Source organism: Apteryx mantelli, chromosome 4, assembly GCF_036417845.1.
Source record: "Apteryx mantelli isolate bAptMan1 chromosome 4, bAptMan1.hap1, whole genome shotgun sequence".
Taxonomy (NCBI): Eukaryota; Metazoa; Chordata; class Aves; order Apterygiformes; family Apterygidae; genus Apteryx; species Apteryx mantelli.
Window position 1 is genome coordinate 24,964,227 of NC_089981.1, and position 15,785 is coordinate 24,980,011.

General features: G+C 55.5%; 2 protein-coding genes across 6 annotated transcripts in view; one reads left to right on the forward strand and one right to left on the reverse strand.

Annotated features, from left to right (window-relative positions):
- The window catches only part of SLC22A18 (solute carrier family 22 member 18), a 71,510-nt gene extending 68,756 nt beyond the window's left edge, over window positions 1-2,754 (forward strand). For all 5 annotated transcript variants that reach the window (XM_067296020.1, XM_067296021.1, XM_013957954.2 and 2 more), the window contains one exon: window positions 2,452-2,754. In XM_067296020.1, the coding sequence (XP_067152121.1) occupies window positions 2,452-2,692 (241 nt within the window). In that variant the 3' untranslated portion in view covers window positions 2,693-2,754. The remainder of the gene's footprint in view (window positions 1-2,451) is intronic.
- A 1,579-nt stretch (window positions 2,755-4,333) lies between these two features.
- On the reverse strand, window positions 4,334-5,690 carry PHLDA2 (pleckstrin homology like domain family A member 2). Its single transcript, XM_067295507.1, has 2 exons — window positions 5,163-5,690; window positions 4,334-4,783 (listed from the first exon to the last, which is right to left on the reverse strand). The coding sequence occupies exon 1, from the start codon at window positions 5,600-5,602 to the stop codon at window positions 5,204-5,206; it is 399 nt and encodes a 132-aa protein (XP_067151608.1). The 5' UTR covers window positions 5,603-5,690; the 3' UTR covers window positions 4,334-4,783; window positions 5,163-5,203.
- Window positions 5,691-15,785: the final 10,095 nt, after the last annotated feature.

A 15,785-nucleotide genomic window follows, 5' to 3' on the forward strand; every position in this document is an offset into this window, starting at 1 on the left:
CTCTGCAGAGACCCTACCGAGAACCGAACGTATCGCTTGTGCGGCCCCGTTAGTGACGTTTGTAAAGCACTTCTGAGATGCTTCTGCATGAAGAGCTTCTCTAAACGTCACTTCAGTAGTTTATTATTTGTAGAGGTGAAGACTGCCGGCTGCCAGCATCTGTAGTAGATGCCATTTCCAAATGGGATGCTGCCAGCTAGCAGAGCCCGTTTGGTTCCCGCTGAAGGACGGGGGTGTCCCCGGCCCTCGGTTCTGCTGGAGAGGAAAATTGCTGTTTCACGACCTGGAGCAATGTCGAGTGAGAAGGGAGAGCGCCGGGGGGAAGGGCAGCAAATGGCATTTAAGCATAAAGCAAAGCTGGAATGGGTCCAGGCTGTTCTCAAAGGGACTTTGTGCAGAAAAATGGAGCATTGCTCTGCTGTTAAAGCCCGGAGGCTAACTTGGGTCAGGCAGGAAAACGCGTTGCGTTGCCTCATCCCTGTCCCCGTTTGCGTATGCCGTGAGGTCAGCGTGCGACTCGCCGGGATTGATGGTCTCGAGGCCGGATGCAGGCACCCGCGGGGCAGTGCGGACGGCCGGGACAGAGCGTGAGAGGAGAGCTGTGGGCTGCCTGGGGCTTTATCACACCGGTCGCTTCTGGACCGGTACAAGCCCAAGGGGTGCGAATTGCAGAGTTACGGCTGGTTCAAAACCACGTGTGCCCAGGAGGGAGGCTCCCGGCACGGAGAGCGGCGGTGTTGGGGGGAACTGCGTCTGCACCGCTTCTCTCTGACCCTCATCTTTACAAGCTCCTGGTATTTTGGGCTCGTCGCGAAGCCATCCGGGCAGGGACAAGAGCGAAGGCAGGAATGCCTGACGCAGCAGAGCCGTTTCCCTGGGAGCCGGCTCCCGGAGCAGCTGGTTGCAGTGGCGGTGTGGGTGTCTCGCAGGGAAACGCAGCTATTAAAATGCCTGCCATCCGTCTCTGGCCGTGGGTGGCACCGCGCAGCCACTGCTGCTCCACCCGTCCGTCAGCTAAAACGCGTCTCCGTCCGAGGCGAGCCTGAGGCTTGCTCCGCAAAGCGGGCGTTTTGAGGGGGTTTCAGCAACGCCCCCGCTTTTGGGGAGCACGTGAGCCTGCCTTTGTGAAAAGCCCTCGCCGTCACCGTGTCGCGCAGGAATTTGGTATTCCGGACGCGGAGGGCGTTGGCCGGGGCGTCCTGGCGGGCAGGAGGCTGGGCGAGCGGAGGTGTCCGTCCCGCCCGGGAGCCGGCGCGGCCGGTGCCGCCCTGGCAGGGCGCTGAGTCACCCTTGCCTCTCCCGAGACGCGGGTGTCGGAAGGAAACGGATGCGGGCCCGTGGCCGCAGGGATGGTGCCATGCCTCGCGCTGCGCCTGCCCCTTCGGGACCCACCTAAGAGAATGGATTTCCGCTCCCCCAAAAAAAAAAAAAAAAAAAAAGGGAAGAAACGAAGCGCCTCCTCAGCCCTAGGAGCCAGCCTGGCAATCATACCTAGCGATTAGTCTAGTGCAGCTCCCTAGAGGGAGGAAGGTCACTGCAAAACCTGCCCAGAGAGCTGGCTGGCGGCGGGCCCGTTCCCATCGGCCAGGGGCTGGGCCGCGGTGCTGCCCGGCGCTTCGGCCTCGCTGCACGAGTGTTTGAAGCATCCCAGTAAAAGCGCAGGACCGTCGAAGCAACGCCCGGCTCCGTTGCCTCTCGATACCGCGCGGGGAGGCGGTGTCCCCCGGGGGCCTCTGGAACCGCGCGAAGCCCCGCGTTGCCGGAGGGGGAACCGCCGAGCCGGGTGGAAGGCTCGCGTTCCCGTTCCCGCTGAAAGGGCCCTTCTCTTTGTGAGGGGGATTATCTCGAGGGGTTTCGTCTCTAGCCGCAGCCTTATTTATTTATTCTTGAAGACGTAGGTAGACCCAAGCCTCCTGCTTCCGATAAGCCCTGAGTGCTGCTCCTCTGTCCCACATGAGAGACTAAATCATGAGAGCCGTCCTGATGCGATGGGGCCCTCTCTTACCTCCTGCCTCCAATTAAGATACAGGAGGCGCCTTTGCAATTTACTTGGGAGTCTTGGGCATCACCCTAGAGATTACCTCTGCGGCTCCGTGCTGTAGCTACCAGCCCTGCCAAGCGTGCTGCTTTCGGAGGCATCCTCCAGCTCCGCAGGCCCTCGGAGCCTGGATGCAGGCGGAGGTGAGCAGCAGCGTGCCTTGGAGGTGGCCTGATGCTCCGCCAAACCCCTCCGTAAGGAGCTAAGCTGGCTCACGGTGGCAGCTAGTCCCCTGCCTCCAGGAGGCCTCGGGCTTAACGCACCCACTGTAATGGGACCTTTAGCAATTAATGGAGGAGACTGACTGATTTCCAGCTGCTGCGAGGAGTGGCGTCGGGGGCAAAGGGGGATCCTCTCCGCTCCGCAGAGCTGCCCTCGGTCTGACGCGCGCGCGTCTCTGCCGTCTTCCCTAGGCACCATGCTGGGAATCTGCGCTTCGGTTCAGCCCCTCACCCGGACCGTGGGGCCAGCCATCGGCGGCCTTTTGTACAAGCAGTTCGGAGTCTCCTCCTTTGGGTATTTGCAACTAGTGGTCAACGTAGGTTTGTTTGTTTACCTTTTAAAGAGCAACATCCCGCTGAAGGAGAGGAAAGGCCTGTAACTCAGCTGCGAGACAGTCACCCCCTCACTTTTGTCACAGAAATAAATAAATGAAAAGGCAATGTTTGAGATTTCCTTTTGCTTCCGCACACCTGAAATAAAACGTTTTAAACGATGCTTTGCATTTCTTCAACGTTTGTGTCTAGAGGCCAGTTAATGGATGGGGGGGGGGGGGGAGGGGGGAACCAGCCGGTTTGCAAAAGCCCCGTGGCAGGGCTGCAGGCGGCTGGTGGCCGCGGGCCCCCCGGGGGCGATCGGGTTCCCCTGCGCCATGCTGCCGTCGCGGCAGGCAAGGCAGCCACGGGGCCGGCTCCTCGGCCGCTCCAAGGCGGCGTTCCCCACTGGATCCACCGAAACCAAGGGGATTAGTAGCCAGTGCCTCGGCCCTGGTTTGGGCCTCTCTTTTTCCAATAGTACCAAAGAAAACCGGGGGAGCGCAGCCGCGCTTGAGCACGGGGACAGTGTTGCTATGTTAAACGCGCCTCTGGGATTTTTTTTTTTTTTGCTGTTGTGGAATCAGGGCTAAAAGCTTCCAAATGTCACGGCCAAAGGTTTGCTACATGCACAGTTACTCCATGCAAATGGGACCCTGTAAGAGCGGGGCCAGCTGCCACCGGGCGCAGGGAGGACGTAAAGCCCTGATGCAGCACACTGCAGCGTGAGACCGTCCCTCTTGCTTCCAGAAGCCTGGGCCACCCACCTTCCAGAAAGTTGGGTTTTTCCCCCCCCCACTCTGTCTTGCTCTTACTACAAGCTGCTTGTAATTATACAAATTTGCAATCTCCTCTAACGCTATACAGCCCACTGCAAGAATTTTACCGATATGGGGGAGGAAAAAAAAAAGAACAAAATTACCGGTTGGAAATTGTCAAGTTGAAGCTATGGTCAATACAAGTACTTCACCTGATTGATAGACTCGTAGTCGTTTTCTTTCTTTTCCTGCAGGCTGCTCTGTCACCCCCTTGTCCCCATAGGGGTGGTGGATGCCCGGGCTGCAGCGTTGCTCTCGAGGAAGCACAGATCGGTTAGCGATAACTGAGCCTCACAAGATAAAGCTTCAATAATTTTCCCAAAGAATTAGTTGTTTCTCCAGGCTTCTTGGTCATGGTGCTTTAGCGAAAAGCCCGTCTCAGTTTTTCCCAGTTATCACGTAGCAGTTTAACCAGACCTCAAAGCTGTGGAGGTGCAGGAAGATGATGAAGCCAGGAATTTACCTTTCTGTGTTGCAAAGCATGGGCATCCCCTTCGGCTTCGATCCTGTATTAGTCTAAAACGAAGAAGCCATTTTTCTGCCTTAGCAAATCACTAAGCTATGGGGGACTGGGGGAAAAGATGCAGGGTGTTAGAAAACAGAAGCATTTTATCATTGCAGGTAATTCCTGCGCTTGCTTTAGGAGCAGCTAGGACTAACTAGCCCTTACTAGATTGCATGGGAAAGCGCTTCAAAAGGAGCACGTGTCCAAGTCTCCAGCAGCCTCCCGTATTGCCACCGCCGAGCAGGATCAGACATCAGCGCACCTTCCCTCCTTGCTCGGGGGCTGCACTCAAACGCAGAAGGGTTATCCAGACTTTCCCCCCCTCCCACCGCCCAGCCTGGAGCCCCCCAAAAAGGGGAGCTTCCCCCCCTCCTCTTAAAGCACTACACCACTGCCCGCTCCACAAATATGCATCGACAAAAGCTACTGCACCACGGAATATGGTAATAAAAAGTGAACACTTCAAGTAATTTATTTGGAATGGACATATTAATGTAAAAGCAATATTAAAACTAATAACTGCTGAAAGACATTGATCAAAATAAATACAAATATAGATACTACAAATAATTTAAATTGTTTTTAACACCACCAGTCGGTGTTGAATCTTCCTTGCATCCCATAAATAGGAGATAATCGTTGGTGAAGCCATGCCACTCAAAACACGTGGGCGCTTCACTAGAAGTCCTTTCAAAAGTCTTTGGTTTCTTTTTGTGTTTTTTTTTTTCAAAAGCATCTCAGGCAAAGCTCGGGGCTCCTTGCTCAGCAGCCTCAACAGGCTTGGAGAAAAACCAAGCTGCTTCCAGCTTTCATCTTCGCTTTCCTTCATTGGTACCCTGTCCCGTTTCAGTCCAAGACACTTGATCTGGTTATCAGCCAGCGGTATGTTCTAAAGGCAGCAAAAAAAGAAAAAAGAAAAAAAAGCAGGTTAGTTAAATGAACAGGGCAGCAGGGACCAAACCAGGGGCTTTAAAGGGAGAGCGAGAGCTCGGCGTTTATTCTTGCAGCTGGCACGTTTATAATGAATTCTCCAAGGAAAGCACTGCTGGGTGCTATTTCCTTACCCCCCCCCTCCTCCCCGCGACACCTACTAGCCTAATCGCACCCAGCACCGGCGTCGTTCCCACCGGGACCCCGAGCCGGGGGCGAGCCGCAGCCGGGGGCGAGCCGGAAAAAGCAAAAAAAAACAAACAAAAAAAACAAAAAAGCAACTAAAAAAAAAGGAGCAAAGAGGAGGAAAAAAGGGTGGTGGTGGTGGGGGGGCCCACCTGGTGCGGTGCCGGGGCGCTGCGGCGGGCGGGCAGGCGGCTCAGGGCGCCCGGGCCAGCCGCCGCTCCTGGGTGCCCGCCGCCTGCTCCAGCTCCTGGCGGCTCTTGAAGTCCTGGATCGCCCGCTTGTTCTGGAAGTCGATGAGGGCCATGGTGATGGAGGCGTTCCAGCAGCTCTGGTCCGGGCACCGAAAGTCAATCTCCTTGCGGTCCTTGGTGACGATGGTGAAGTAGATGTACTTGCCCGTGCGCTCCACGCAGTCCACCTTGAGGATGGAGCCGAAGCCCAGCTCCTTGCCCTTGGCCCGCTTGTGCCCGTCGGGGAAGAGGCTCAGGCTGTCCTTGGTCAGCACCACCAGCTTCTTCTTCCACAGCTGGAAGAGGCTGTCGCTGCGCTTCTCCAGCTCGCCCTCGCGGATCACCTCGGCTTGCATCTTCATCCTCCCCGGTCCTGCGGCGGCTCCGGCTCCAGCCCCGGCTCCGGCTCCGGCTCCAGCGCGATGGCCGAGCCGCGCCGCGCCGCCGCCGATTTATTGCAATGAATCAGCGCCGGGCGCCTTCCGGTGCCCTCCCCCGGGAGCCGCCGCCCCCGCCGCCCCGCCCCGCGCCGCGCCGCGCCCCCCCGCGCCGCCCCGAGGCCGCGCCGACGGGCGCTCGGCCGCGGCGGGCCGTGCCGGCGCGCGCCGGCCCGTGGGAACCCCTCGGGCTCCCCCGCCACCCCCCGCCGCGGGTTCAGCCTCCCCGCGCTCAGCTCCGGCCCCCCCCCCCGCCTCCCCGTATCTCTTTTGTCGTCCCTGAAATCACCTGATTTCTCCCCTCCTCCCCCCCCAGGGAGGGCTCCACCGCTTTGTTACGGTCCAGGCGCTACCAACACCAACACACCAAAAAAAAACCAGTCACAAGTAAGAGATTATTCATTCAAGAGATTATTATTATTATTATTATTATTATTATTATTATTATTTCAGAGATGCTATATAAGAAGCACATGCAGCTGGCCACTGCCTGCAGGCTGGGCCTCTTGCACACACCGCTTATTTTTTCACCCTGTATTTTGTCCCTATATGTGATATCACCTAATATCTGCCCCAACCCTCACGCAGCCCAGCGTGGCTCCCCGGCAGCCGCTGGTCACTGAGCTCATTGCTGTCGTTGCCCAAGCGGGATCGCGCCCGTGCCGCAGCGTCGCTGCTCGGACGGTGATACCCGGCCCCTGCAGCGCCTGCCTGGGGGGGAGCGCCCGGCTCTCACGGGCCAGGTTGGTTGTCCGGTTTAGCCAGAAAAAAGCAAAGATGGGGCTTTACTGAGATGTGGGGTATTTTTTTGTCTTCAGTAAGAGGAACACTGTGCTGCTAACTCACCTGCTGGGCTGCACATCCAGATTTTCTGGACAAATGTTAGTCTGTGCTGTAAAACAGCAGTGTTCCTGCCCAAAAAGCATTCATCAGCCCCTTCCGGACGTGGATCCGAAACCAGCCAGGAGCGGAGCTGGCTCACAGAGCAAAAGCCACTTTCCTTTTTTTCTAACAAACAGGGCTCCAAAACACAGCAAGGAATGAATAGTCTTTGTGCAGAGGAAATGGGACACCGCTTGAAAAAGAGCAACCTGGTTAAAAAGGGAGAGAGAGAGAGAGAGAGAGAGAGAGAGAGAGAGAGAGAGAGAGAGAGAGAGAGAGGGAGAGAGAGGAAAAGGAAAAGGAAAAGGCAGCAAGTCTGGAGCAGTAAAAGGAACATCTGGAGGCTGAAGCGCCTTGTGCGCAAAGGCTACGGGACTTGGCATGTTTGCACACACCTTGCTTCAAAAGGACCATTAAGAAATAAAAGTCATGTTCACTTTTACATGCAACTCCCACCTGTGGGTGCAGGGTCAGCGGCACACTTTGGTGTTTGGCTTTCCACTCTTGCTTTTATCTGAATGATTTTCTTATGCATGTATCCATCATTTAAAAAAAATTCAGTGCCTCGCCCTAGTCTCAGGACAATCCCCTTGGCTTAGCACTGCCCAAGTTAGAAAATTATTGGAAAAAAAATTACATTATTAGAAAAAAATGTTGCTTTTAGCAAGTGGGGCTAGGAATTGCTCTCATGGGGCAATTGCTGATAGCGTAACAAAAGTTAGTTAGGTTTTGCAGCATTGGGACCCCAGTTTCCAACACATGTCCGTTGTTAGCAGACCTCTCCCCTTCTGTACATAACACGGTCTTATTAAGTGGATAACCACGTATAGGAGAGCCCAGAGCATCGAAATGCCATATTTCATATCTTTGTCATCATACAAAAATTCCGTAAAGGAGCTTTTAAAGCTTATTTACCGTTCCTGGGACAAGAAGCACAGGTGCGAGACTGGGCAGTGCAAGCTAGTCACGGGATGTCTCCGAAGGGAGCGAGCCTCAGCAAGGGTTTCAAAGCACCGGGGCCAATTTGACCGGGGAAACAAGTGTCAGTGGCTTAAAAACAAACCAGCAGCCCAGCCGTAATCCTGCTGCGGGCCTTGCCGGGCAGCCGCTGCGGGGCTTGCCGCTGGGAGGGCCGCGGCCCTTTGCGTCGTAACCAGCTCCTTTTGCTTCAACGTGGCGCCTGCGGAGGGAAACCCCCTGCCAGCTGCAGCACGTTGGCGGCAGGGCAACCCGAGCTCTGACCCGCTGCCCTCGCAGCTGGTGACGCCTCGCTGGCTGCACGCGGCGCGGCTGGAGCTTTTCGGCCGAATTTGGGTTAATTTAAACACGGGCAGCGGCGGCGGTGGCGCCTCCGGTTGAGCCGTGCGGCATTCTCTCGTTCCATGTGCAAGCTCCGTATTAATCAGCGATCTCACGTAGCCCTCGTTGCTCAATTTACTAATATTTATGCGACCGAGGCTCCCGTGTCCTACGCAGCCCGGCGGGTTTCGTCCGACTGACTCAGTCCGTTACCATCGCGTGTTGTAAACTGCTGCACACAGTCATGTACCCGGCACGAGGGGACAGGAGAAAAGAAGTCATTTCCAGTAAACTTCTCCTGCACGAGCCTCTTGAGGATATGGCCAAATAAGGATACGTGCCGACTGAAACGTCCTCGGGGAAACTTCAGGCGCCTCGGCGTGACGCTGTGATTGGAAACGTGTGTGCTCTGCCCGGCGCTGGGCTCCCCGGCAGGAGCCGCCGGAGGCCTCGGCCGGTGTCCTGGAGCAGCTTCAGCCCTGCTGCTGGCTCCCTCCGTCCCGCACCGCCAGCACTAGGGCTCAGCCGGCCGCTTTCCTGGGGTTGAGACGATGGGGCTAGAAGGGGAGCGCCTATGTACGTACATACCTATGTACATACGTGTGGTCACGCAGGTGGCAGCCCCCAGACCCCGTGGCCAGGGTCCCAGGCGTGGGGAGCTGCTTGGCAGGGCTGGGGCGCGAGCCGAGCGTCCCCGTTTCCCTCCTCTCCCTGATGAGCTCATGGCTTGCAGCGTCCTGTGGCCAAGGCTTTCCCTTTGCTTTTCTCTTTTTTTTTTTTTCCCCTCTTTTTTCACTTTTTTTACTTTTTTCTTTTTTTTTTCCCCCTCTTTCTTCTTTTTTTCCTTCTTTTTTCTCCTTTAACTAGCGATGTGCAAACACTAAGGGTGACCACTGAAAGGCACTGCCAGCTTGCCTGGCCAAAAACCAGCACGCTGGAGTGGAAGGGGTGTGTGTGTGGGGGGGGGGGGGGGCATGACGACACCGTGAGGTCATGTAGCTGTCAAGACTGGGGCTAGTTCCTGTTCCTGTTCCCAGGCAGGCCCCGCCGCCGCCTGCCAACGCAGCCCGGGGAGCCCGTGCGCGCTGCGTCTCCGCGGCTGACGTTCGCCCGCGGCTCACCTGCGCTCGCCCGCCTCTCGCCGCTTACTCACGCTGCCTCATGCCCAGCACCGACCCCACCTCGGCAAATATTTGCGGCATGCGCGGGGCATGTCACAGGCGCGATCCCGGGGACCATCCCAGTTATCCTGATGCAATCCCTACTAGGGGAAGGGCTTTGAGTAAGGGGAGGAAAAAAAAAAAAAAAAACAACCCAGTAGTGCTCATCCGTGATGCAGTGGTTCCCTTTCTCACAGCCCCCACGGCCTGCAGCTGAATCACAGGGTGGGAAAGGGAAACCGTAAGTCATGGAAAGCTGAGGATGTGATTTTTGGGTTTTTTTTTTTTTTTTTTTTTTCCCCTCCCTGAAGAAAGGGGAATTCAGGTTAAAAAGAAGAAGAAGAAGAAGAAGAAGAAGAAGAAGAAGAAGAAGGAGAAGAAGAAGAAGAAGAAGAAGAAGAAGAAGAAGAAAAGCCACTGCAGGCACCAATGGGTTCACGTGCGCGGGTCCAGCCGAAGCAAAGCAGGGCGCTGCCACCCGCGGCAAACAAGGAGCTGCTGAACGGCGCCGAACGAGTTAAGCGCCTTGGCAGGCGGCCGGGGTGACTAAGTCGTTCTTCCAGCCTCAGTGGAGCAAAAGGCAAAGTCACAGAACTGGATGGGTTTCCCATAAGTGGGAGAGGCTTGCCAGAAATTACTAACTGGGCTTGCACCAGGGATCGCGCGATGGGAGAGGGCCGGCAGCAGCGGCAGCAGCTGGCCCGCTCCTGTGCGATGCTGGGCCGCGCGCGGTGGCGTCGGAGGCCGGGTCGCGGTCATGGTCTTGCCAGCAGCCCGCACACACGGCCCCCAGCCCCGGTCCAACCCCGGCTCCGCAGCCAGGGCGTTTCTGCTCCTCCATCCTCTTGTCCCTGCTGCTGTCCCGGGCAGCCCTGCTCCCTCCAGCCGCTGGGGCAGGAATTGGCCCTTTTGCCCTGGGTTTTTCTTCTGTGGGACCCTGAAATGCGATAATATGTGAAACCAGGAGGACCATGGCCCTTCTTATTGTGTGGGACCAGGGCCCCGTGCCCATCGTTGCCCAGCTGTTGCCACTGTGGCTCCTTCCCTGACCCTGGATGCCCCTGGGCTTATCCGTGGCTACATCTCAGCAAGGTGCAACCTCACCCAGGTGGGGCCGGCCGGGCGCTTTGCCACCCCTGGCTTATTTAGCCACCCTAGTGATGTGATTCGGCTACACCAGCCCCACCACAGGGCGTCAGGGAGGGCGGCCGGCCTTGCCTCGCCGCGCCATGCCATGCCGTGCCATGCCAGGGAATGGGGGCCGATGGGGATGGCGCGATGGGCAGTGGTTGCTCCGCGCGGGCGCAGGCGCGGGGCCCCTTGGCAGTGGCCGTGACTCAGCCCGCCCCTGCACATGTTTGCTGAGCAGGTGAATCAGGCGTTTCGCAGAAGGGCCTTGGACTCCGCTTCCTTTTTTTTTTTTTTTTTTTTTCTCTTTTTTTGCTGCACCAATGCTGGCGCGGCTCTCTCTCTGCTGTTTTGCCTGTTTCCCGGGTGATGCGCTCCGCGGCAGCGATACACCCCTTGGAAAGACTGAGCATCTGATATTGCTTCCCCCCCCCCCCCCCTTTTTTCCTGGATGGCTGCAGCAGCCGCCCCTGCAGCTTGCACCTTTTTGCTTCCGCGGCAGTGGGCGCCGGGGATTGGGGCCGGGAGGGGGAGATTGGGGGGGGGGGGGGTGGAGGGAGCACACATGGGGCTGGAAGCAGCACCCCGGGAAAGGCAACAGGCTCGATGCAGCATCAGGACCGCACGTGCCCTCGTTCAGTGGTGGCACGAGCAGCTGGAAGGAAGCGCTACACAGCTATGGAGCACGGCACCCGCACTATGGTGTGCGTTACATGCAGCATGGCTATTTGTAGCTTCCCGGGCCAATAAATCCTGAAATAAAACCCATCAGGGACTTCCAAGGGAGGGGGCCGGGCGGGCCGCAAAAGAGGGCTTAACTCCGCAGCGGCGGGAGGAAGTCGTAAAGCCATTACGCATTTCATTGAAACACAGGCAGGGAGGGGAATGGGAAAAAAAAAAAAAACCCAACGCACGGGATCAATTAGAGGCCAAAGTGCAGAGTAATAAAAATCCGGCTGGGAGTGGCCTTACTGAGTGACGAGTGGGGTTAATCCCCCTTTTTTTTTTTTTTTTCCCCAGAGGATAAGTCACCAGCTGAAGTAGGGAACCGCGCCGGCTGCCCTGCCCGGCCGGGGAAACCGTGCAGGCAGACCTGAACTCAGAGGCACGGCGAGACTGAGACGCCGGTTTGGGCTGTGCCGAGCCTCGCTGGTTCTCGAGGGCTGAGGCATCAGCGCCCAGCTGTGCCCAGCTGCCCCATCCCGGGCCGGCTCTCCTCCGGCTGCCGACTGACCCGCGGTGCCTGGAGCTGGCTGAGGGGACGTGATCCCCGCGGACTCGGCTGTCGGCCGGGGCCGCAGCTAATTTTAGCCATGGCAAAGCCTTGAGCCCACAAGAGCTTGGGCACGACCAGCCCGGAAAGCTCGTTCCCAGCTCCCGGGAATTCACTTGCCCGCAGGCACCGAGGCCGGGGCGCGGACCAGGCGGCCGCTGGCACCATCTGTGGGGCCTTCCTTCCCAGGCCGCTTTTCGCACAAAACCCTGGAAGCTGCAGCCTGACATGACGCTTTCGCCCCATGAGCCCAAACGCCCCGTGTCGCCCCAGGGCTTCACCCCAGCCCAGCCCAGCCCATGCCCGGCTCCCTGCACACGTCCGTCTGTCTGTCCCGGCAGGTCCTCCCCTTCCGCCGACCAACCTGCGCTTCCTTCGGGACGCAGTTTTGGCTTCGGAGGGCTTTTATATATTTTTTTATTTTTTTTATTTTTTATTTTTATTTTATTTTAAAGCTGTTTGTCCCTTTCTGACCTGCTGGCTGCTCCCCCGAGAGCCGCCTGCAGCTCGCCCGGGCTGGCAGCCGGCCAGACGCACCGGAGCAGGCGCAGCGCGACCAGCGGCACTGCCGACGGGACGCCCGGCGGCACCAGCACGGCCGGTTCCTCAGTGAGCGCCGTGGGAAGGCAGAAACCTCCCTGCCGGGCTGCCAGCACGCGGGAAGGGGGCTGGTTCCCCTCCCGCCGACACCACCTTTAATTAAAAATTGAAATCAGGTAATTGCCTCTTCATTAAAGCCAATTAAAGCCCGGCCGGCAAGGGAGGAGGTGGCACATTTTGCAACTGGCAGAGGAGCTGGGAAAGCCGCCTCGCAATTAAGGTGTCTGTTTGCTCCTGCCGCGCTCCAGCAGCTTCAGCAGGCGTTTGCTTTGAACTCAGGCTCCTGCTTGGGGCCCCTCGCGCGCAGCACGGGCCGGGGAGAGGCCAGCCTTCCTCCTCCTCCTCCTCCTCCTCCTCCTCCTCCTGCTCTGCCGCCTACCCGCCGTGCGCGGCCTCCCCTGCCTCAGTTTCCCCAGCCGCACAGCACAGGTCATACTTGGCTGCCTGCTGCGAAGCTTTTCAGTTAAACCTGCAAAGGGTCCGGCACCTCCACGGCGGGCAGCAGCCAGGACGTTGCACCAGCGGAGTGAGCTTGCCAGGCCTCAGCGTTACCTGGTCGTATCTCACAGAGCAGCAGGAGGGAACGCTTGAGCACCTCCGTGTTCCTTGGGTAGAAGATCCTGACAAATGCCAAGACATCTACATAACCACAGGACTTTCCAGCCAGATAAGCTTTACCAAGTCTGGAAATGCAGAGCAGAGTAGGCTGGAAATACTGCAGTACAGCTACTGGAGATGCCAGCGCAGTGCTTAATGCTGGCCTTGGAAATGCCTGAGCAAGCAACACTTGTGCATGCATTGTTGCACTTGCCTACGTTTTGACCTGAACTGTGCTTATGAAAATCCTCCTCTTTTCTTTTTTTGGGGGTATAATAATAGTCCAGCATTCTTTGTAGGTGATCTTTCTTCAAAGATCTCCTTTTTGATCTTTTCGTAGGCTAAGCAACAGTGCACCCTCTATAAATCTTAGCTTGAAAGTACATAATTTGTTTTCCCCTGCTTTTTTTTTGAAGCGGGGAGAGATGAAAAAGCTTAGGGGAATATCAGCAGCAGTTATATCTTAACTGGTTTTTCTCTGCATCAAAATGCTTTGAACTATTCACTCGTGCTCCTGAGCACCGCCTGACCTCCGCAATGAGCGCGCTAACTCTGCTAACGAGTTATAGCCCTTCTCCGACTTTCGGTGTTTCCTTTGTTAGTGGCTCTGATGATACTCATTTTGGGCCAAATCCGCCCGCTCTCATCAGCCAGACTGAACACTTTCAAATGTGGGCAGCCAGGACAGCTCTCGAGCTGGTCATGTTTGACTTGCCACTTGCACGCAGGGGGAAGCGGCCTAGAGACAGGGCTGGGGGCTGGCGACGGCTCGGCCTTCGCGTAACCCTGTATCGACAGGAGAGAGCGGTGGGTTGGGTGGGTTTTTGGGTTTTGGTTTTTTTCCCTTCTTTGGATGCCTGTCAGACCTGGGTGATGTGCAACATGTAGTGTTTGGGCTTCCCGTCCCTGGCCCGCAGGAGGCTGGAGGTATTCGGGACAGCTATAGGAGCATGTGGGGGAAAAAACTAGCTCTGCCTGCTATTAATGTCATGACTATAAACTGTCTGGGAAAGGTAAGATGAAGCTCCTTTCTGATACAGGTCACTGAACAAGTACTGTGTCGACTCCAGGCTTTATTTGGGATATAACGCAGCTATTTACCCGCAGGAGGAGACAGAGAATGAAGAAGCATGAATGCAGCACCTCCTTTATTTTTTTTACATATTACAGAAAACATTGCCATTTATAATGGGTTTATTAGCAGATGATTTGCAGGACTCATAAGTCAACTTCACATTCTCCCACAGTTGAAGGAGGCCTGGGGGGGGGGGGGGGGCGCAGCGACCCGTGCGCCCGGGGAAGCACCGGCGGCGAGGGGCCGGTCTGCCCCGAGCGCCAGGCCAGGGCTGCTCTGAAGGCCCCGGGCTGGGGCCTTCCAGCCCAGGTGTAGACAGACACGTGGTGTGCTCGGACTAGGCTTTGCCCCCCCTCTTTTCCAAGCACAAGGAGCCCTGGGTTTAGGAGGGCTGTGCTCCATCCCCAGCGGGATGTACAGCTTGCATAGTGCAGTTCACACTTAGAGGCTCGATTAGAAAGGCTACTTCTATCTATCTCATCTATCTCCAAACTGGATCAAGCTAAGATGCTTCAAAAAAAAGGTGAAATGTCCAAGTGCAAGTTCATAAGGTTATGTGCTAACTCAGCGTAACTTCGGGCGGTCAGAGCTTGTCTTACATCTTAAACTCGCCTTCTGAATCACTAAGTTTGCTAGGAGCCAGCGACTTCCCTGCACCATAACTAGTCTGACCTCTTCTTAAATGCCCTTCTCAAGTGTAAGCCTCTTCTAGGCTTCACTGTGCTGAACTGACTTCCGGAGATCTCATTCATTTGAGGAGCTCCCATCCCATAAAGAAAACGTTTAACTGAGAATGAATTTATTAAGACTCGCCTTTATTTTAAAACAGGAAAAGCTTGTTTAATAAGGGGAACGGAAACTTGCAGAGACCATTTAATTTGTTCTAGCTACTATAAATTTTAACCAGGTAGTAGCAAAAAACTCAAGCAACTGAACGTAAGGAAATTAGGCTGAAAGGCTGCCGCTCTCCTAGTTACCCCAAACACCTTAGACAAAGTCCCACGAAGGTACCCTAATCGTGCCTCAGGACTAGCTAGTGCCCTTGCGAAAGACTTCCCTCGTATCCAGCCCCACCGCCTGACCGTCGCTGCGTGCACAATGCTTGCCATTTGTTCTGTATCAGCAAGTGCACCAGCGTGGCTCCTTCAAGGCTTTCTGCCTGGACAACTGAAGCAATTAATCACATCACAGTCCAAATACTTGACTTCCCAAATTAATCTCACTTGGAGTGCTTCCAGATGGTTCAACTTTCCAACTCAGAACTGGAACAATTTTTTTTCTGAGAATTAGAGGCTACAAAACTGCAGATCACATCAAAACAGCGTGCCCCTACAGACCAAATTTAGTTTCCCAATCAGGTTGCTGTAAGGGTAACCACCCGAACATGTACGCAGATGAACCCTTTTTTTGGTATCCCCTCATCACTTGTAAAACTTCCTGCTTTAATTCTTCATAGACCCCGCCAGCGTATTTGGCTTAGGGCACAGTCTTTGGAAAACACCGAGATGAAGACTTTACCCTTTTCCAGTGTGCTTTATTCCAAGTTAATCACCCTTACCTCACTTTTCACACGCACATTCCTGCATTTACCATCCAGCCTGAACGTGCCTGGCTTTCACCTTCTAACAGACTATAGGTTCTTGATCCATTCTTTGCTGCAAGACTAGCTCAAGTACCTGTTACTTTCTTTTCTTGTAAACACTTACAAAGTCTATAAATAATCATCTGAAAATAGAGAAGTCTTGAGTGTTCCTCTTTGCCATTATCAGCTAGATCTGTAATTGCAAGGGAAAGGCTAGGTTTTGACAAGATCTATTTTCTATTAGGCTGTGTCGACTGGCATTAACTCTAACCAAACCCCAGCTCAGCTTTCCCATTACTTTCCCCAGGATGAACATCTAGCTCGTCAGCTTTATCACCCCGGCATCTCGTTTGCTCTTGCTGAATCCTGGCACATTAAGCTCTCCCTATTCTGGAATTTCCCGTTTTCTCAAAACTAAAGTTAGCCGTTTGGGATTCATGCACATAAATTACTTCAGTGTGCTAATCTGCAGATGTTTATCTCTAGGTAATAGCACTCCTATATAACCATGT

What these genes read in the sequence shown, in the direction of transcription:
- PHLDA2 (XM_067295507.1), bottom strand. Translation starts at nt 5,602, where the DNA reads ATGAAGATGCAAGCCGAGGTGATCCGCGAGGGCGAGCTGGAGAAGCGC.